General features: G+C 42.3%; 1 protein-coding gene across 1 annotated transcript in view; it reads left to right on the forward strand.

The window, feature by feature from the left end:
• The window catches only part of tapt1a (transmembrane anterior posterior transformation 1a), a gene marked incomplete at its 5' end in the record, with an annotated part of 36,438 nt that extends 13,687 nt beyond the window's left edge, over nucleotides 1–22,751 (forward strand). The window contains 10 exons of the mRNA XM_083785635.1: nucleotides 2,072–2,207; nucleotides 2,548–2,645; nucleotides 3,245–3,314; nucleotides 5,527–5,607; nucleotides 8,201–8,310; nucleotides 12,955–13,014; nucleotides 13,121–13,189; nucleotides 14,464–14,540; nucleotides 15,580–15,755; nucleotides 20,294–22,751. Of these exons, the coding sequence (XP_083641761.1) occupies nucleotides 2,072–2,207; nucleotides 2,548–2,645; nucleotides 3,245–3,314; nucleotides 5,527–5,607; nucleotides 8,201–8,310; nucleotides 12,955–13,014; nucleotides 13,121–13,189; nucleotides 14,464–14,540; nucleotides 15,580–15,755; nucleotides 20,294–20,682 (1,266 nt within the window). The 3' untranslated portion in view covers nucleotides 20,683–22,751. The remainder of the gene's footprint in view (nucleotides 1–2,071; nucleotides 2,208–2,547; nucleotides 2,646–3,244; nucleotides 3,315–5,526; nucleotides 5,608–8,200; nucleotides 8,311–12,954; nucleotides 13,015–13,120; nucleotides 13,190–14,463; nucleotides 14,541–15,579; nucleotides 15,756–20,293) is intronic.
• Nucleotides 22,752–23,231: the final 480 nt, after the last annotated feature.

Genomic DNA, 23,231 nt, shown 5'->3' on the forward strand with positions numbered 1-23,231 from the left:
CACACACACACCACTGTTGGTGTTCGTCCACTAATACTATAACGTCGACTACCTTTTTTCACTGACGAAAACCAAATGGAAACTAAATGAAAACTAAGCTATGATGACTAAAACTAAGACTAAATATATTGACAATTTTGTCAATAAATAAAAACTAGTCTAAAATGTTAGGAAGGACTATAGTGGACAAGAGATCCAGTATAAGTCATTTACACTTGGTTGCTGAAAATAGCAGATCTACAAGCTCACAACGTGTCGCGAGCTTGTAGATCTGCTATTTTCAGCAAGTGTCATTACGACGGCATCAAGCCCCCCCAAAACACATTTTAGTCGACTAAATCAACTGTAAATTTTGTTGACTAAAATCTTATGATATTTAGTCGAGTAAAACTAGACTAACACTAAAACATTCCAGGTGACTAGAATGTGACTGAAACTAAATTAAAACTATAGAGCACCGAAGTCCTGACGTCACTGTCGGTAGAGGGCGTCAGTCCCCAGGTTCATGTATTTTTTATTTGCATTGAAATCCCCATAGGGGGATTTTAGATCGCTTCATATAAGAACTGTGTTTGAAAAATAAACCGATCACCCCGGCCTTTCCACTCATATGGATATGAAGCATCAACTGAAGGTGGAAATGTACAAATATACCTAAAGAGTAACAAAATAAGCGTCAGAAACGAGTCAAACAACCCAGAGACTACATTTCCGGGTAGGCGGGTGGCTGCATCTGCACAACAGAAACTGAATGTTAATTACGTTTATTTTTATTTTTATTTTATTGATATTTAATGTTTCGTGGTTAGTACGAGTCGAGTCACCACCAGCTGAGCTTACGTCAACGAGGAATCTCAGGAACGCAATGTGTTGACAGCTGAGCGTGACGTATATTAGCACTGCAGCGACATTGCCTTCATATGTAGTCTCAAGGCTTTTTCCATTTTCTCCAGAAACTGGCTGTATCAAATATTAATGGACATCATTAACGACACACAGCCACCCCCCTGACAGAAAGGCAGAGATAATCGGTTTATTTTTCAAACACAGTTCTTATATTATTTCAATGCAACTAAAAAAAAATCTCGATTGTGCCGTTTTCTCGATTGTGCCGTTTTCTCGATTGTGCCGTTTTCTCGATTGTGCCGTTTCTCGCACTATTTCGATTGTGCGGTTTCTCGCACTATTTCGATTGTGCCGTTTCTCGCACTATTTCGATTGTGCCGTTTTCTCGAATGTGCCGTTTGTGCCGTTTCTCGCACTATCTCGATTGTGCCGTTTTCTCGATTGTGCCGTTTTCTCGATTGTGCCGTTTCTCGATTGTGCCGTTTCTCGATTGTGCCGTTTCTCGATTGTGCCGTTTCTCGATTGTGCCGTTTCTCGATTGTGCCGTTTCTCGCACTATTTCGATTGTGCCGTTTCTCGCACTATTTCGATTGTGCCGTTTCTCGCACTATTTCGATTGTGCCGTTTCTCGCACTTTCTCGATTGTGACGTTTCTCAATTGTGCCGTTTCTCGCACTATCGCGATTGTGCCGTTTTGTCGATTGTGCCGTTTTCTCGATTGTGCCGTTTTCTCGACCTGTGTACTGGCGCCCTCTACTGAAAGTGTCGTCAGACTTCGGTGCTCTATAGAAGAGACTATGAGTAAAACTAAAATCAAAGTTTGCTGCCAAAAACAACACTGGTGCACGCACACAGAGCAGCTCCGGCCGGCGGTACGGACGTTCATATCCTAGCCACAACGTTATGCTGCGTTCACATTTGTAATCGTTAAGCAGCAGGAGGGTCCCTTTGGCAGCAGGTGTCCGTTTATCATTAACACAACCACAAACCAACACACGTAATGGCGTTTCTATCTCTGAGACCCCCAATTTATATAGTAAAATCAATGTTAATGTAACTCTGAGAGTGTACAAATGAGTTACAGACCATTTCGGTTCCTAACTATCATTTAGCTGGGGGACCCCCTGGAACTCCCTCGAGGACCCCTATAGGGACCCACTTTGGGAACCACTGCCTTAGGGGTTGAAGACTCCTGTAATGAAAGCGTTGTTGTCCTCTCTCCCAGGTGGCGGACCGCCTCTTCTCCTCGTTCGGCCAGGACATCTTGGATGCCCTCTACTGGACGGCCACGGAACCCAAAGAGAGGAAGAGGGACAGCATCGGAGTCATCCCTCACTTCCTCATGGCGGTCTCCTACGTCTGTATCCTTCTTTGTCTGTGTGTGTAGATCTGTTGTAGATCTGCTATTTTTCAATAGCTAAAGTATAACATAATGCTTAAAACACCAAAAGGGGTTCCTGCCCAGAATGGGTGAAGATGTCTTCCCGCCCATGAACCCCGGGTTCGAATCCCGGACCTGGGTTTGAGTCCAGTAGTCTATTGCAGGAGGCGGGTGTTGCTTTCCAAGAAGATAATGTGCGACACATTCATGATGTGTTCTTTTTTTTGGCTTAGTAATAGTAACATTATTGTATTACGGTCGTACCATTTATAATGTTTTGCTCGTCTGTCTCTGTTGGTTTCCTGAGTTGTGTTTCTCAGTCCTCCACGCCATCCTCATCATGGTCCAAGCGTCAACGCTCAACGTAGCGTTCAACTCCCACAACAAGTCCCTGCTCACCATCATGATGTCCAACAATGTAAGCACATAATATATGCAGACATTTTTACACATGTTAGCCTATAATGTTCTCATTTTGATCATAAGGCTCCAATTACTGAATGGGGCACTGACCGTGTGTACAGTATGGCACATTAGGGGCTCCATTTTCGTCACCGCTAAACCCCTTATCCCTAAACTTTTTTTTACTATTTTGAAAAACATTTTTGAATAGTTCAACTAGCCAATCTACACGTTGTGAGCTTGTAGACTGGCCATTTTAACAATTCAAAAATGTTTTGCAAAATAGTAAAAAAAAAAGGCAAAAAAGTTTAGGATATAAGGGGTTTAGCGGTGACGAAAATGGAGCCCTAGGAGTCCACAAGGACCGTGGTTCTCAAAAGTTTTATTCAATCGACAGTAAACACGTAGAAGCGTGTTGATACATAATTTATGTATATACTGTATTATGCAAAGTCGGTTGCCACAACACTTGACATTTGAGAAAATAGTTTGTATGCAAATGCGACTACAAAACACCGCTGGTAGCACGCTGTGCTGTTGCTTTTGTCTTTCTTTCTCTTTAATGAAATTCTCTGCCTAATATACAGTACATTCCGGTTGTTTCCCTCCATGCAGTTTGTGGAGATCAAAGGAAGTGTGTTTAAGAAGTTTGAGAAAAACAATCTCTTCCAGATGTCCAACAGTGGTGAGACAATCCATGTTGAATCTATACCGAAAACGGCTATATCTGATATATAAGCTTGATTGCGACTGCACGTCACCTTAGTCACCGTATTATATCAACTTATTATGTCAGTTGTCAACGTGTTGTCAGTTGCACACTGACAACACGTTGCTTTGTGATGTTTCGATCAGCAGGTCAGCAAAATGTCTTTTTTGGGGGTCTTTATTCAAGTTAAAGTTTATTGGTCATTTAAAATAAAATGTACAGTGTATTCAGTTTTTTTGTTGACCAAAAGGGAGTATTGGCAGAAGCCTCAGCTTATAATGCCAGCCCTTGGTATGAACATAGAACGAAACAAAACAATAGTATACAGTTGAGTGTAGGCTAGGTGGGACAAGAACCAGCGAGAGAGACGCAGGGAGTGACACGCAGCAAGGCTTGTTGGGATCGGGATTCAAACCCGCGACACGCATTAGATCCTGTAATGTGGTACTATGCGCCTGGACCGCTAGGCCAGCATCTCTCACTGTTTGAGTGCTGCCTATAGGTCAATGGCTCAGTTTTGCTGACATTTTCCCCCAAATGAGATTTGATTGATTGTAGTCTAGGACAGGATTTAGACCCATCAGCTGTGTTTCACGTACAGTAACATTGCAATGGCGTTTGGCAGGAATTTAGGATTGAGCCTTTTCATCTCACCATTTCTGAGTGAAATGCAAACCTGGACCCCAGGAAGAGTAGCTGCTACTTTATTGGCAGCTAATGGGGATCCATCTGAATAAAGAATAAAGAATACCTCCCCAGCTCCATCAATGGGATTTATTTTCTTCTTGACCCATTTAGACGTGAGGACGATTCTACAATTTTCTGTAAAACCCTGTTTCTATGTCAGTCAGTCGTTCTCAAATATTTTCATGTCAAGGTCAAGGACCCCAAAAATGATATGTAATTGGCCACCGACCCCCATCTGAAAATTGTTGTTCCAGGAACCTCTTAGAAGCAAAGATTTGAGTTAAAAACGTTAAGAATATACAGTATATTCAAAGATTTGAGTCACATTTTCAAGATATTTCAAAAATAGCAGACCTACAAGCTTGTAGTGCCGCGCTATGAGCTTGCTAATATTAAATCACTAAAGCATAACATAATGCTTAAAACACCAAAATGGGTCCCCGCCCAAAATGGGTTAAAGGAGGCTGGTAGACAGATGGAAGGAAATGGCTAATGATGATTATTACACATCTCTGCTGTTACTGGTAAATAATAACTTTATTCAGCCTTGAGGAACAGCAGACCAGCATTACACTCCTAGACCAGCACAATGTAAAACCAAGCTAAAAGCTTCAGAAAGGATTACGGTAGATGTGGAAAAATGCATGTTTGGCTTTTGATTTAATACGTTTTATATTAGGTTTTATGTTGCTAATTATGTAAAGCACTTTGTAACCTTGTTTTATGAAGTGCTTTATGAATAAAGTTTATTATTATCGTAACAATCCATCATCCACATGTCATCCTACATTTTACAAGCTGAAAATCCATGCCCTTCCTTTTGCAAAGTCACACCACCACTCGTCACAGTGCTTTGTAACCAAGAGCTTCCGCTGGCAGCTTAAAAAAATGCTTTCTGTGGACTTTCTCATGTCCCGAGGGCCTCCAATACACTGAGAAGCAAAAAGAAAAGAAGAATGGAGCGAGATCAGTCTGGATACCAGGCTAAGTAAATGCCACTTTGTATATAGCCTGGGCTTGATAAGTACTGGAACCCCTTTTGGTGTTTAAGCATTATGTTTTATTTGAAAAATGATTTCTATTGAAAAATAGCAGATCTACAAGCTCATAGAGCGGCACCGAGTGCTGCACTACGAGCTTGTAGGTCTGCTATTTTTTCTAAAATCGCAAAAATGTGGCGGAAATCTTTGAATATATATATATATATATATATATATATATTCTTTCCGAGCGAATGCTTTTAACTCAAATCTTTGCTTCTGGTGGGGGGGTCGTCCCTGGAACAGCATATTTTGAGATGAGGGTCGGCGGGCAATTACATATAATTCTGGGGCTCCTTGACATGAAAATGTTTCAGAACGACTAACAAAAGATACATGGATTTTTCAGAAAACTCAACATTTAGAAGACATTCTTTTCTCGACGTCAGGCCTAAATGGCTTCATATCCTCTGAAGGCATGTCTAATTTCCTCATCATATCACTGATGTATTCTTTGACAGACATCAAGGAGCGGTTCACCAACTACGTTCTGCTGCTCATTGTCTGCCTGCGGAACATGGAGCAGTTCTCGTGGAACCCAGGTAACTCCCCAAACTCATCTTTAACCCATTCTGACCTGAGATCAGATTCATACGAGGTTTCCACTGGACACACACTGGTCTGATCAACCCATTCTGACCTGAGATCAGATTCATACGAGGTTTCCACTGGACACACACTGGTCTGATCAACCCATTCTGACCTGAGATCAGATTCTAAAAAATGTCAGTCGTTCTTCGATTTTTTCAAAAATAGCAGACCTACAAGCTCGTATCGCGCAACTCTGTGGCGCGATATGAGCTTGTAGATCTGCTATTTTTAAATAGCTAAAGCACGACATGATGCTAACACCAAAATGGGTGCCCGGTCAGAATGGGTTAAGAGGTAAACATTGTGTGATATGTGACGTACTATACATGTATACTGTAGATCAGTGTTGTTTTTGGCAGCTCATTTCTATTTTAGTTTTAGTCGTAGTCTTCTTGAATAGTTGCCACGTAGTTTTAGTCACCCGGAATGTATTAGTGTTAAGTCTAGTTTTAGCCGACTAAATGTCATGTGAACCACTCCACACCTAATCAAAACAAATAATTCAGCTGCTCTGTTTTCCCAGAGTGCAGCAAACTCGGTGGCTAGGCTAGCTAGTTTCTTGGGACATTTGTGGTCGTAGTGACTACATCTGTCATTAAAAAAATATGTTTTTTCAGTGAGTTTTCTTAGTTTTAAGGGTAACTGTTGTATAATTGCAATATTACACTTGAGGGTGTGGTTTAACGTGATTATTGCCACTTCATCGCATCACTGTCGTGGCAATAATCACGTTAAACCACACCCTCGAGTGTAATATTGCTTTAAATAAAGAATTGTCTGCAGTGTGTGTGTGTGTGTGTGTGAGTGAGGAGACTCAGGAGATTATCAGGACAGATTTTTGAGTGGTGCAGCCACTCCATTGCGTAGCTATGTGTGTCCGTCCCTCCCTATGTATACGTGTGTCTGTGTCTGAGCACGGACAGCTGGGACACCTCACCACTGGATGGCACTGTTGCGCAGTGTCACACACACACACACACACACACACACACACACACACACACACACACACACACACACACACACACACACACACACACACATACACACACACACACACACACAGGCATTACTAAGTTCATACGGGTCTGATTTTATGGTGCTTTACCACTACTGTTAAGGGTACTACAGGTTTTCTTTTTACCCGTACCATTTAATTTAACCCATTTAGGCCTGACGTCGCAATAAAAAAAAATTCTTCTAAATCCTGACAGTTTTCTGAAATACCTATGTCCCCCCCCCCCCCATCTGAAAATATGTTATTCCAGGAACCCCTCGGAAGCAAAGATACGTTCGCTCTGAAAGAATATATATATTCAAAGATTTGTGCCGCATTTGCACTATTTTTCAATAGCTGAAGTATAACATGATTCTTGAAACACCAAATGGGGTCCGTTCCCGCCCAAAATGGGTTAGGCCCTCAACATTTGGTTGGCACAGGAAAATGAAAACGTATAAACGTATAAACAGCTGTGCTGAGTGGGCTCTTTATGCTGCCGTCTGGATGAGGCTCCTACGACGCCCGTAATGCCTTTTCTATAACGAGCTCTTAGTGCACGAAAGAGGATGATGCAAGGAGACCCGCGTGTGTCAGCGTACGTACGCTGTGACAGCCCCTGTGATCAGAGTCAGCTCCACATGCCATGTCTCCCAGACAGAAAACAACACTAGTAGACAGACCTGGCCCGTCCAAAGCAATCACAACACTGTCTGGAAGGTTAGTGATACTGACAGTGGCAGCTATTGGAGGGGTGAGGAACCTCTACAATGGGTTTATTATTTATAGAGATGTAGCCATGGTCCCATACCATGTTTTTCCCCTTCACGATACCGATTCTGATACCCATAACTTCGATACAGAGAGTACCGATCCGATAATTGCGACACGCTCCATATATGGCCAGTACAGAATTCATTCCATATGTTGATCTGACCCCCCCCCCCCCCATGCAACTGAATTAATGCAGTTCATGTTGTATATATATTTTTTTTAATTTAATGTGTTTTGTAATATGTTTGGTGTGGATCCCAGGAAGACTAGCTGATCCTTTTCAAATAAACAAATATATGACAAAGCGCCAGCGCTCGCCCAGCAGTCTGCTGCCGTCACCCAGGCGGATATGTTGATCTGATCACCTCTCTGCCCTCAGCACTGCCAACAACTGAATATATGGCCACCCGTAATCCCCCTGTGTCACCTTGTCATGCACCCTCTGCAAAGTCACAAGACGTATCACTCCCTTGCCCCAAATGACTTATCACTCCCTCGCCCCAAATGCTGTGGGACATTTGACAGTTCATCACCCTTTTTTAAAAACAGTCCTGTTCTTCCCATTCCCTCCGTTAAGAAGTGATGATATACCTCTGCACGAAAAGCTGCTACTCGGTTCAGGGTGGATAGCACTAATGGTGATAAATTAACATTTCATCCTTTTGCTGATAAAAGAGAATTGCCTGTTCTGCCCCCCCCCCCGCCCCCCTTTAAGAAATTGTTTCTTAAATCCACGCACCATCAAAGTACCTCTCTTTTTTCCCTCTCTCCAGACCACCTATGGGTTTTGGTCCCCGACTTCTGCATGGTGGTCATCTCTGAAGTCATCGTGGACATCATCAAACACGCCTTCATCACCAAGTTCAACGACATCACCGCCGATGTAAGGATGCCGACCGAGATGAAGTGAATAAGGGCCTTTCTCGGCCCCACCCCTCTCCAATTGTTTATATTGTGTTTAGTTTCCAAGATGGCTGCAGCACCAGGAGGGGGTGGGGCAGAGGTGAGCGGGTGGGGTCGACATATGCCCTTACTGGGCTGCGTTCACACCTTCAAGACACCGGTCTTGTGTCTGTCTTGTGTCTGTGTTTAATGACCACTTCAATGCATTTCCAATGGAAGCCCATATGGTTTGACCAAACATTTTGTTTGATGGGGGGAGGGGGGCAGAACACATCCATCAAAGCTCTGTTCAGACACAAGTCGGGTGTCTTGAATGCAGCCCAGTAAGGGCTCACCTCCGCCCCACCCCCTCCTGAGCTCGCTATGAGCTTGTAGATCTGCTATTTTTAAATAGCTAAAGCATAACATAATGCTTAAAACACCAAAAAGGGTTCCCCTAAAATGGGTTAACCAGTAAAAACACATTGAGACGGAGTCTCTTTTACAAGTGTGAACTGGCCAAGAGGCAGAAACAAAACTACTTGTACTGTATATATCCCACTCATTCCCACATGTCAAGATTTTCTGCCATTTTGGATGGCGCGCCGCGGCTTCCCTCGTGGCTGAACCCCCACGACGACCAATCTGGGAACCCAATGCCAAAAAGAAAAGGGAAAATCAGTGCCCTCTGCTGTTTTTGAGTGGTGCTACTCACTCCTATACGCACAATGGTCCTGATTCAGGACGGCGTTTACGCTGATAACATTACGTGACGTGGGCGGAAAGGCATTTAGGTGGATTTCCCACATTCATTTGGAATTCATGGAAATGGCCGTGAACTTGACGCTCACGTAGGTTGTTTGGAAACTCCGTCAAATCCTACGGGGCGTCTTTAGGTGGCGGAGAAATCAATGCAAGCATACACTTGCGTATAGATTTATTCAGAAGGCTTTAGTCTTCATGCTGAATCAATAAATAGTTCCCAAATCTCAGATAAAATATGTAGGCATGTGTCCCTAACATTGTTCAGCACATAAAAAAATGATAGCCTATAAAAGCCGAGTGCACTTGTATGCCTAAATGCATGCATTCTAGAGGCAAGTTAGCCTATAGAGTCCCATAAGGAAAATGCCCCTGCAAGCCCAGACACCTTTTTATTTATTTATTAGGATATTTCTATAGCATGCCATGCGCGATTGCGCTGCTCACTTGACAGCCTTCTCTAGGCTACTCGCAGTGCAACGCGTTGTGAGCTTGTAGATCGGCTCTCACGGACCGCATGTTAAAAAGCAAACTCACAATTATAATAAGAACATAGGCTTACACTTATCTGCATTTTGCACTGTACGAATCCAACGTTGTTTAGTGTGTGTTAGACTAGTGTATTGTTTAGTGAGTCAGTTCTCTTGACTGTCGGTGTGTGTGTGTGTGTGTGTGTGTGTGTGTGTGTGTGGGGCAGCATGCTGCCGCTGAACCGAGTCCAATCTGGGTGAAATTTACATTGGAGAATTAATATAACGGCGCGGTGAGCCCGGCCAGGACAGAACACGGCCCGGCCCGACAGGCATTCTATGGTCTAGGCCTACTCTATGGCATTCTATCTATGGTTCACAGACATGCCGGTCTGACAGACAGACAGCAGTCACGAGGGCTAATTAGCCCTATAAATCCACATTATGGCATCAGCGTGTGCAATTTGGCCAGTCAGTTTTAAGCCAGCTCACCTTAATTAATTATAATATGGGCAACGTTGTAGCTGTGTAGGCTGTAGGCTACTACATTGATCTCATCATGAGATCAATCAAGTTTGCCAAGTGTCCCGACTCCCGCGAATCATTTTAATATGATGACATCATGAAATGAACCATGCACTTACATCTGACAAAGAGGATATAGGCTTCCCGCTGTATATGGTTGAAATTCTAAATAGCTATGCCTACATGTCCATGCTCAGAACAAATCCATTCTCCACATATGCATTCAGACAGCTGACAGCCTGACAGTGAGATGATATTAATCTATTCCCCGAATTAATCAATGCAGGTTGCAGCTCTGATTTAATATATATTTGATATCTCTTTACTTCTGCAGGCGAGTGTGCCTTTCTTTTTTTTATAACCCTGCAGTGCATTCATCAGTAAGGGCTTTTATCATTGCCGAGTTGTAATATAGCATTTGGTCGTGTGGTGAACAGTACAAATTAACTTCTTTCTCATTATGTGAAAGTAACTATAACATCAGTTAACTTGCGTTCCAAGTTGGCAAGTTTCGTTTATAATTATATACATATAACTCGCGCTGTTTGCTTGAAGATCTGTCCGTGCAGAGAACCTCCTGTCAAAATGAACTACTCTACAAGCTCATCGCGCTGTTGTATAGAATTTAAATCCTCTGTGCAGGCTATGATGACGTATTTCGAGATTTCCTGTTGCCCATATATGGTGTAGAATAGGCGTTGATGTTCCAACTAACCAGGCGACACCAGGCGAATCGCTTGGGAAAAATGCGGAAAGGATACACTCGGCGATCCGCACAAATGAAGTGATTACACCAGCTTCTCTGAATAGCACGTCCTCTCAACGTAGCTTGATCGGACGGATAAATACGATATCTGTTTCCGCCACAGTGTAACGGCGTATTTATTTTTAATGAATTAGGACCAATGTGTGTATGTATGTTTGTCTCTGTATGTCTAACACGGAAATACCGCTTTTCTCGGAATCTGTTAGATTACAGACTGACTCAACTCTGGGTAGGCAACCTGGCCTGCCGGAGATCTGCACTCTTGAGGACCGAACTGTTCGTTTTCAAATAATCCCCCCCCCAGTTGTTTGGTTAGTAGCCTAGTGCATTCAAATGTTCACACTTCCTGGAATGTAGGGGAAATTTGCCACCAACTGCCTGCCAAATATGCTCTGGACTCGGCGATGGCAGTAACTGACTGACTGATCTCTGTAAAATGAAAAATCTGTTTAGATCTTATCACACTGACAACAATCCAGTTGTCACTGAATAGACAAAGTATCAAGGAGGGAAGTGAAGTGAATTGAGTTCACCTAAGGCAAGGGCATGTTGGAGCACCTAAAGCTTGCAACCTTGTATATGGGAGACGGATGTGATTTACATGATGGAGTGGGTTACACGAGATACTACCGGTACTTGAGATTCAGACAAGAAACGTATGTCGTGATTGAAGTGTGTGGGTTCAACAACACTCTTCCCTTCCAAAGGATTAGTTTCTGCTGTTGGCTGTCTGTCACTTGATTTCATGGCGGCTTAAGCAGCAAATAGTGTTTTGGTGTTTAGTCTGAAATCCACACATGTCCATGCTTCTCTTTAGTGTGCCATAACATGTTTTGCATTATTGTGTGCAAAATGTGATGTTTTGGTGGAGGAACTAAAGCCTTAGTCCACCGCTTTTTACCTCTACACCAATTCTCTTTGCCTAAAGCCCTAAGCACACCATAAGGGTCAAGGTGGTTTTAGTGTTGTCCCTGCGGTGTTATATGTCTCGTTGCACGTTGACCCACGTTGACTCTAGTGATTCAACCCATGGAATTCAATGGCCCAAACCACACCAAAGGGTCGAGGCGGTTTTCGCGTTAACTCCTTGCAACCGTTTGGGCACAAGGAGTTGCATGGTGTGGTTAGGGCTTTAACCCATTTTGACCTAAGTTCGATTCTACAAATGTCTTCTAAATTCAGTTTTCTGAAAAACCCATATTTCTATGTCGGTCGTTCTCAAACATTTTCATGTCAAGGACACCCAAGATTATATGTAATTGGCCGCCGACCCCATCTAAAAATATGTTGTTACAGGGACAACCCCCCCAGAAGCAAAGATTTGAGTTAAAAATGTTCGATCTGAAGGAATATATATTCAAAGATTTGTCCCATATTTTCATGATTTTTCAAAAATAGCTCAATGAGCTTGTAGATCTGCTATTTTTCAATAGCTAAAGTATAACATAATGCGTAAAACACCAAAAAGGGTTCCCGCTCAGAATAGGTTAATATACATACTGTACTGTATACATCGCCCCTTTGTGTTTGTATAGAACATTAAATGTAAACGTGCTGCAAGTTTGCTGTAGTAATTCACACACGTTTTACAAAATTGGTATGGTCTACTCTTAAGGATTCTACAGCACCACCACACACAGGCCCATAGTGGCGGGTGGAGCTACGGAGGCGAGCTTCTAAACACCTTGCAGTGTTCATCGGTCACTGCTAATTTAAAACCATTTTTGGCAGGAACCCCTTTTGGTGTTTTAAAGCATTTTGTTATACTTTAGCTATTGAAAAATAGTGAAAATGTGCCTCAAAATTTTCAATATATATATATATGATTACAGAGTGAACATTTTAACTCAAATCTTCTGGTTCTTCTGGTAACTCTGCTTCTGGGGAGTCCCTGGAACAACATATTTTCAGATGGGGGTCTGTGGCAATTGCATATCATTTTTGTGGTCCTTGACAAGACATGAAATATTGAGCACCAATGAGGTTTTTCAGAAAACTCAGGATTTTGAAGACATTTTTTAAATTTCGACGTCGGGCCTAAATGGGTTAAAACCAGCCTGATCTACTCTACAAACATTTACAAGGTCTCTCTCTCTCTCTCTCTCTCTCTCTCTCTCTCCAGGTGTACAGTGAGTACAGAGCTAGCTTGGCCTTCGAGCTCGTCAGCAGTCGACAGAAGAACGTAGGCACCAGTTCTGTTTTTGTCCATATCACAGTCCTTTATAAGCAGCCTTTTATACTTGTTCAGGGTTAATACAGTAAGTTTCTGTGCCTGTGTTTGTGCATAGGCCTGTACCGACTACAGTGACTCTGTGGCAAGACGAATGGGCTTCATCCCTCTGCCTTTGGCTGTTCTGGTAAGGGAGACTGCAAGCTGTCAACTGAAAACTCTTTACAGAACTGACAAAAAAAAACAAGCTGTCAAAATGTCCATCTTTGTCCATGAAAATGTCCATCTTTGTCATTTTTTTGTTCATATAAGCCGAGTAGTTTGAGTGTCTATGAAGTCTACCCTTTTTTTTTTAGCTTTGCCATTTTTAACCATGTATATTTATTTTAATCGTATGATGTCTTGTTTTTCATAATATTTATGAAATATATATGAAAATACCCCATTTAACTTTACTCTATATATATTTCTCAACTAAACCAATAAAAACGAAACCTTAAAAAAATATAAAACAAATATAGAAAACTAAACTAGCAAAATCTGCTTTATAAAAAAAAAAAACGAATGAAAAATGCAAAACTATAATTATAGCCTTATCACAACATTGTATTCTTAACATGCTTACAGTATGCTTATCAAGAGTGTGGCAAAGCTATGTCAGTAATGTCAAGACAGACGTATGTGTAAAACTCTGGTGTACCTCTTAAAACACATTCAGGACGGGAACCCCCTTTGGCATTATGTTATACTTCAGCTGTTGAAAAATAGGAGATCTAAGCTAGTGCCGGGAAGGGGATGTGATGTCACTATATTACTCATGTTTTTTTTCATTGGCACGTTTGACTGTAAAGGGTTCAGCCTCCAGGAAGAAACCCCAAATACAAAGGGAAGACATCATTGCACATAAAAAGGACTCCAGAGTGTCTAATGAAGTACTGTCACCTCATAGACTCATGACTGGAAAAATACAAAAATTGTGGCACTCAAACTTGTATTGGTGGTAGGGAGGGGGGAGGGCGGGGGTCCCCAGCCAAAAGGTTTTAGCGGATTTAGCCGCGGTTGCCGCGGGTAAACCGTGGTTGGTGAATGGTGCGGTTAATATAAATAGGATGATATAATGAATGCGGTGGGTGAGTTATGAGTTACGCCGTCATATATTTCCATTGTGGTGTCCCAGGCCAGTAGATGGCGGACTTGGCCGCTGGGTAACCGCGGTTGGCGGATGGTTGCAGTTAATATAAATAGGATGGTGCGGTTGGACAACGGGCGGATAATGCATCTAACGTGCGTCTATTTGATGCCAGCGACCAGAACCCCAGGGAAAGACACATTTTGCCATGATGAACTCCCCATTTAACGGCACGTAATGTTGCCGAACTAAATGCATATTTGGTTATGCCTTCAAATGAACTTGAGGGGGATTACAGTAGTTCTGTGTTTCACTGTTGTGTGTTTTCACAGCTGATCCGTGTGGTGATGAGTTCGGTCAAGGTTCAGGGAGCTCTGTCGTCAACGTGTGTCTTCCTCTTTTATCTCGGGTAAGACTATAGTCTTGATTATTAATATACTGTGGCTTCATTATACTGTGTAACGGGATGTAAATATGGTTATTTTATAGGACGGGGATGAGCAGTTACACCAGCATGTCACCTTTTTTTCCTCTTATTTACTGCACTTGTTGTAATGAGCGTAACTTATCTACTACACACACACACACACACACCCTAGGCCTCCAAACACAGCAGGGCTCCATTGGTGGGATAAGGAGAACACAACACATGTGGTTGAATGATTTCATTTCAGCAGATTGTTGGGAACTGAGTTTTATTTTTATTTTTATGGGCACATGTATAATACCAGGGGGAGATCTTCACATGTATAATACCAGGGGGAGATCTTCACATGTATAATACCAGGGGGAGATATTCACATGTATAATACCAGGGGGAGATATTCACATGTATAATAGCAGGGGGAGATCTTCACATGTATAATACCAGGGGGAGATCTTCTGACCGTGTTCCCCTCTAAATTTGGCACAAAGTATATTGGGTTTACAGTGGTTACAGTACCAGTAACTGCAGGGGGTCAGCCAAATCCGCCTAGTGGATAGTAGTATTGTCCATTTATTTTGAACCTCTATCTTAACCCATTTAGGCCTGACGTCGAAATAAAATAAAAAGTCTTCTAAATCCAATCAATCAATATTTCATGTCAAGGTAAGGACCCCAAAATGTATTAGTAATTGGCCGCCGAAAGGTTCATATTCGTATTTTTTTTTTTAACATTTTTAAAGAATTGTGGAAATGGCAGATATATAAGCTCGAGACTATTTCCACGATTTTGTAACGCATTTTGAGTATAAAATATGAAATTTGGCGTAATTTGATTTGATTATTGTTTGTCATATCATATAATTTCTGCAGTGTGCGATTTTTCTTTACACAGCCTAAAAGCCACGCAATGAAATCATTAATCGCAATTATTTGTATGGCAATTAATTGCCAATCGTAGAATAGAATGTCATAATTGTGACACAGCCCTATAACTCATGGTCCTGGTCTTTTGTCTATGCAGGCTGGTGGCTCTGAAGGTGCTGAACAGCATCGTGCTGCTGGGAAAGTCGTGTGTTTATGTCAAGAGAGCCCACATGGAGGACAAGCTGTTTGAAAGGCCCCCCAACTCTTCCTCTTCGTCCTCCTCGGCCAAGAGTCCCAGTAGACCGGAGAAGACCAAAGGCCCTCCTCCCTCTGGTAAGCCATGGCATCTCTGCTTTAATTTATTTTATCCAGTGATGGTTTGCTGTGCACGGACTGCACACATATACGCAATGTTAGAGATTTGACTAAACATTTGGGTCCGTCTTCGTTATACAGTACGCACACGAACCAGGATACCTCAAATCATTTTGATTGAGATATGCATACAAATGTTCTTGAGGAAAGTCCTTTCATTTATTTTTAATACTTGTGTCAGCACTAGACCTGTGTCAATACTTTGACAAACTGCCTGCCACTAGCGCAAATGGATACACACGCACGCACACATGCGCACAGCTGCACGTGCACACACGCATGCGCGCGCGCGCACACACACACACACACACACACACACACACACACACACACACACACACACTGTTCACACACACACAATTCCTGACAGCTTTCTGAAAAACCCGTGTCTATGTCAGTTGTTCTCAACATTTTCATGCCATTGCACATAACAACCACACCAAGGAGTCTAACGAAATACTGTCACCTCATGCCAACACATGAAAAACAGGAAAAAATCAGACCTGTCTGAAGTGAGCTGAGCTGTACTGTACTGTACTGTACTGTACTGTACTGTACTGTACTGTACTGTACTGTACTGTACTGTACTGTACTGTACTGTACTGTACTGTACTGTACTGTACAAGCCCTGGCCTGTGTTAGGCTGTGCAACAGTGACACTTGGTGGTGAACTAATGCTATTTTCGTGCTCGTACACAGCCAGGGACACAGCCACACATATAACTGTCTATAGGAGTGGTTGCACCACTCAAAAAAAATCTAAAATCACGGCACGCCATCTTTAAGGTCCCTACACACCAAACTGACTTATCCTCCCCCTGTCAACTCTCACTGCCATCTTATTTTGTTATTGTTTTTTTAAATAGTCCATTAAGGCCATTGCGGGAGATCTTCGGCAATTGGTCTTTTATAGTACTTTTGATTGATCAAGTCGTAATGCTACTTACGTTAGCATTACTACACGGGGTTTCCTTGTCATACTTCCACGGGTCCGCCTGCAGTCCCTCCTCTTACCGCTAGGGCCCAGTGCTTCAACGTTAGAAAGCCTACACTGGCCCCTTGACCCACACCCGTTCTATTTGTTCTATTTATTCCATCACCTTTATCTCCCAATTCCTTGTCCCAGATGGCATTTCTGGTCAAAACAAGCTTTATTCCACGGCCCTTTCTGATCGTCCAGCAGGAGACCAGAAGTGATATGCGACAACACGCGCACATAAAATCCGGTCGCAGATTATTTTGGCTCTTCAAAATAAGGGTTGAACTGGGGAAAATGCTGGCATGAATTATATCGAAGTTATTCATAAATCCTGGCGGCCAAACGGTAGCTTGTAAGCGACCGGTGTTACTATATAGCTGTTGTGTTCTCGTCATTCGTAAATATGTGTTGGACTTAAGACACACTTTAATTATAACCGTGGGTTGATATTAGAATCCTTTACAGTTGTATTGTGTTCTAATACTAATGCAGCTTAGCTGAGCGTCTATTAGTATTAAGTTCATGTGAGCTGCATGTTTTCTCTGTCACCGTTTATGATCGTCATCGTAATAAACCCCCCCTTGTTTACATAATGTCCATGTGGTGAAACTGATCGTGCAGGACTTCTCGTTGTCGCTATGTGCAATGCTGTATACGTTGTCCATTACATACAGTACTGTATGTCATAGTGCTTAGCTATACATTATTCAAGATTAATTGCATTGGAGGGACTCGAGGGAGGCAAATCTATACAAGCTTTTATATCGGCATGCATACATACTGTACTTCTCAGTACATACTGTACTGAGAAGTACAGTATCTATGCATGGCCACCTGTTCCCTGCCGATGGAAGCAACAGAGATATTTCTCATTTGGATGAAAGTGACACAGAATGGTTGTGTATTTGGTTTGCCTGGCTAAGAATAGCTAATATAATTATACCTTAACGGGGCCGCCAGCAAGACCCTTCATTTCAAAGTCCTTTGAGTTCCTATCTTATTAATACTGACATTATTTTGTCAGATACCTTGTGATGAAACAAAACTGGAACAGAAACTGAAAATGTGACAATAAAGGCCGATTATGATAATAAACACATTGGAACACAGGTTCCTTTTTCAATTTCCTGAAAAGTAATCGTTTTGGGCATGAAAGATTTCTGCCCGACAACAACGATATACTGTATGTAACCACCTGCATTCATGTCTGCCACATGACATGTTTAACCAACCAATCATCATCTACTGCTCATGCAAAAAAGTGAGGAATGCAGGCGTTGTTGCCTGCATCAACACAGGTCTCCTCCAGGTCTCCTCAAGAGGGACACAACAACCAAAGCTTAAAAAAAAGCTAAACAGAATCCAGGTCTGGTGAGTCGCGGGCGTGTGTGTGTAAGGTGCACGCGCGCAACAATTTCACGGTACCACGCTCACGCACCGCGACTTCTCCGAGCAAAAAACGCAGGTCTCATTGAAAATGAACTATAGGTGCGTTTTATCGCTCGCCGTTTGCAAGGCCCTTTAGGCTTGTGTTTCAGGGCTACTCGGCACATAATATTATATCATTCAATATTATTCACCCAACTTTGACCTCTCCCCCACCGGGAAACCGGATCCTAAAAGAGCCCCAAATGTGTGTACTGTATTGCTACTGCTCAGCCAGCAGCAGATATTGGTCTTCTTCTGGGCTACAGTATGGGATACAGCTTTCTAAAAAGAGTGATCCTTAAAAAGCCAATTTGAAAAACACTATTTATTTGTAACAGATTGAATTCCTGACATTAAGGAAAATGGAAATGAAGAGTGAGGAATGTGTAGTTGCATGTAGAGGACAGAGAACACCCTCCCCTCCGGCTTCCCCTCAGATCATTTTGTGCCAGATTTTCCGTGGAGGAATCGAACCCCAGAATACACAGTGGTGCACAGGAACTTTACCCCTGTGCCACCCGGACATAATCAACTAAATTAACTGAATATATATACAGTATAAATAGAACTTTCTAGAGGAAATGGAAAAAACATAGACATTGCAGGCCAACAGAGCGTCACATTATAACACATCTTTGGGTTGCACGAAGAGCATATTTGCCCTCGGTTCAGTCTGAATAATTCAGCAAAGAATCGACTAGAGAATCCTATTAGAATGCATTGAACCCAGAATCTAGTCGGGATGTTGCTGCAGGGCTTTGTGGAGAACAAAAGCAACTTCAAACGCAGAAACACACAAACATGCACTCTAGTTGTTTGTTGCAATGTGACAACTATCTACTCATTTTTTTTTGTCCAGTGCATTTATTTCCCTAAATATATAGCACTAACCTTATACATCACTGCTAAACACGCCAACCTGTATGCTAAATGCAATAGATTGCAGTTATCCTGTATTATACGGTACAGTATTGTCAGTGAAGCTATGCCTGCTATTGGAGGTGTACAAGTTGTCCTCATGCTGCAACTGTGCTATCCTGTAGAACCACAGTGTTTATATAATTATTCAATGCAGTGCTCTTCACTCCAGAGGAAATTATATAGGATATAGGGAATTATGAATTATTCTCTTTGGTCAGCTCCCCCTAATGTCGTCCTCCACCTACTATGCAAGAGATGAAGGTTTTCTCTACAGATGGTGGAAAATATAAGAGAGGGAACTGAATTAGAGAAAAGGAACACCAGAACAAACTCTGGGGGATGGAGTACAGTACAGTATGTGTTCCAGAAACAAGGGTCTGAAACACTACCAAGAGAGGATTATATTAAGAGTCTCTTGAGTCTTGATATAATCCATGATTAGACCATCTGCCATACTTACTGTATGTTCCCTAACTTCTCTATTGACACGTCCTTAAAGATGGAGTTCCGTGATTTTTGTACTTTTTCTGTTTTTCATGTTAACCCAATCAAAACAACACAATTTTAGTGATATCATAAGCCTAACCCCTCCCACATTATCATACAACAACAGCTGTGGGCGAGGCTTAAATTCAGGTGGGTGGTGATGAGGTGAAAACCATGTATACTTAATGAACTAGTGGGTGTGGCCACATAAAAACATAATTTGAACACTTTCTGTACACTTTTTTGAAATAAATCTTCCTCCTAGTATAATCATGATCATGTTTAAGGGGGATCACGGCACTTTAAATCTATGCAGGTCAATTGCAGGTGTAGGATGCGGAGTAGGTTGTTTGAAGCTAGTCGATTAGGTTCACCTGTCACATTTCTGTATTTGTTTTGATTTTAACCACTTGAACCATAGCCTCCCCAATCAGTGGCAAACATTCGCCAAAAATAGCCTGTTGAAGAAGGCATGAACCCTGTCTGCCTGAGACGGTTTTTTAACCATAGGAATTGGGAAATATGTTTTTCTTTTAGGTATAGAGGAGCCCTGAGGGACAACTAAGTATAGGGTTTAATTAAGTGACTGATGGACACAAACTGTTGAGTTTGTACCACAGAACTGCAATAATGAAGCCCGTCTATGGACAAACACTTTGCAATAGCAATCTTTTCTCTTCAGATGAACCCGGGGAGGAACGGACACCTGCTGCACCCTGCCCGACAACCTCCTCTTCCTCGTCGTCACCCTCGTCCTCTTCGTCTGTGACTGCCCAGCCTGCACGCAGGACTGACACTTTACCAGGTGGGTCCCCCACCAACGTCTCACCCACCACCACCACCACCGCAGCCTCCTGTGCCCCTACTCCACCCACCAGCCGGCCCTCTAGCCCACAGCCCGAGCCAGAACCAGAGCCTTCCGCGCCCTCCTCCACCTCCGAAAAGGAGGACAAGGAGGAAGGGGGGGATGGGCTGGTCTCTGCGGCGGGCACCGATCTCAAACACAGAACTCCCAAAAAGGACCTGCTGGAAATCGACCGCTTCACAATCTGCGGGAATCGCATTGACTAACTCCTCGGTGAGCAGCGGGGCCCCTCTGCCTGCACGCCCTTTGACTTTTTTTAGGGTTTTTTTTTCTTTTTGGTTCTTTGACAGTGCAGCGATAACCACTCAGGAGTTGCAGCGAGTCGACTGCCTATACCTCAAGCCCAGCTCTGGCAGCCAGAGCATGCAGAAAGCAGAATATTTATTGACAATAATATGTTACGTTATTTGTGGACTGAGCTGCATCAGGCGATCCTGCTGTTTTCTTTTCCTTTTTCTCCCAAGGTTGGGGTTGGCAAGGTGATGACGGCCTCAGCTATGGTTTGAGAGAGGGAGTGTGTTTCTATGGCAACATGGCCTCATATGGCTATTGTGTGAGTATCTATGTATCTGCCGAACTGTTCTTGTGAGCACATGAGGCAGCTGCTGCGCGTGTGTGTGTGTGTGTGTGTGTGTGTGTGTCTGTGAGAGAGTGAGAGAGAGCACACAAGCACTTCCTGTATGAGCAGTACTACTTGGACCATGAGTGAATAGGTTCACAACCAGCTCAACTGCTAAGCAAAATGAAAACTCTTGTAAAAGTATGGCGGAAATATTAATAATTATAATTTTCAGTGTCTATTAGAAAATACTACGTGCTTCATGCAGTTTGCGGACCATTGTCCTATTTGTTGTGAAGAATAATCGACAGCTGAAGACTGATAGTCTGTCTGACTGTCTTTACTGCACAGCTGCTGTCAGCATGCGCCACACGGACAGATAATACAGTACCTGTAATGCGGAACTACGGCTCTCAACTCCAGCCCTAACGTGTCCCATGACTACAGTCCACTTACCCGTATTCTCTTGATTTCCTGGTTATTTTCCAACTCTTTAACAGCAATTGAGAACATGCATGTCTCGTAAAATAGAATTTGTACTCGTGCAGGGGGACACAAAGAAGTGTTCCCCCGGGGGGTCTTTGTTTTAATGAGCTGCATTTGAAATAGAGCCTTAATATAAGTAGAGAGCCTTCATTTCCACAGCAAACGGGTGTCGCCACTGCAGAATGTTTCGCAGCTTGTTTTTCCTCTTGGAGTACATTTCAGTGTGAGAGCCAGTTGCAGTGGAAAAATAAATATCATCAGGGGAGCTTCTCATCAGCCAAGCAACGACCAGATGCAGCAGGTGAACTGGTGAGTTTTCCTGCTGTGTCACCAGCTACTGAACACTGGCAGGTGATTTAAATAACCACCTTACCTTATACAGTAAAGTACAAACCATCCTATACAGTAAAGTACAAACCATACTATAGCCAAACGGATAGGGCTGTCACCATTATGACATTTTAACATGACGATTAATTTGTCACACAAAATAATTGACACTTTCTCTGTCTTTGAACGCGGGGAATATATGAATAAAAATAACATTTCTGTTCGGGCATTTTAAGCTTTGTCTGACAAACTATTTTGGAAATTGCCGATATATACAGTACATGAGCTCACGACCCGTCCAAGCTCTTAGATTTTATATATTTTCACTATTTTTTGGAAAATGAATTTTCACATGGAAACGATTACGATGATTATGCTAAATTATTGTGAATTATTATCTCAAGATGATGTAATAATTGTGACAGCCCTATACAAACGAACTTGAGTTGCAGCTGTACTCTTGGTGAAAATGGCAGGTCATTGTGAGCTTGTAGATTTTTCTGAAAAGAGATTTCAGTGTTGAGTGAAAACAGGAGGGGGACCTAATATAGAGCCCTGCCTGGGGTGACTCTGGTTTTAAGTGCTTAACCATCATCAAGATTTATTGCAAATACTGTACAATAGTATCGGTGGCTGCTGGTTAATTTTAGAATGACATCAGTGGCCACTGTATGGGGAAAAGTGAACTGTACCTACTTTTCACTATATGATGCATTCAAAAAGTACATTTCAAAATTTCATTTAGTTTATTCAATATGTCGACAATCTAGACTGATTCGGTCTGCAAAAAAGTGTTTCTTTTATCAATGAATAATGTACAGAATTTCTCATCCTTGTGACCATAATTTGTATTATTGTGTTTTCTGTTGTTTTGTAAGAGAAAGAGCCCCCCCCCCCCCCCCCCCCAAAAACAAAAAAAGAAAAGAAAAAGAAAATGGGAGTATATCTGAAGATCTCCTTATACTTATACCAAACTAATTACTCTCAATACATTTTAGATGGTGATGTCGGCAGGACAAAACCCCTTCGTTGTCTAACATAACCTGCTGGGATTTGTCTTGAATGTTTTGCACTGATGGACCACGTTGTCTTAAACATGCTATGTGCGGTAGCATAGCATTTGCTACAGAGTAGCCGTGTACGTTCGTTTAATGTCCAGTAATGTTTTAAATGTTTACATGTTATGAATACAGAAGCAATATTGCCAAAATCACATGCCCTTTGGCCTTCTGCCTTTTTTTGTTTTGTTTTGTTTTAAAGACGTTTCATTCGCTGACTTTGTTTGCTGATGATCTGTAGTGTATAATGACCATGTACAAGAAAGTAATATACAAAACATTGACAAATGTATCAATTGCATCACATTTTTAGATGCCAGTT

This window comes from Protomyctophum parallelum (assembly GCF_964188405.1).
Source record: "Protomyctophum parallelum genome assembly, chromosome: 16".
Lineage (NCBI taxonomy): Eukaryota > Metazoa > Chordata > Actinopteri > Myctophiformes > Myctophidae > Protomyctophum > Protomyctophum parallelum.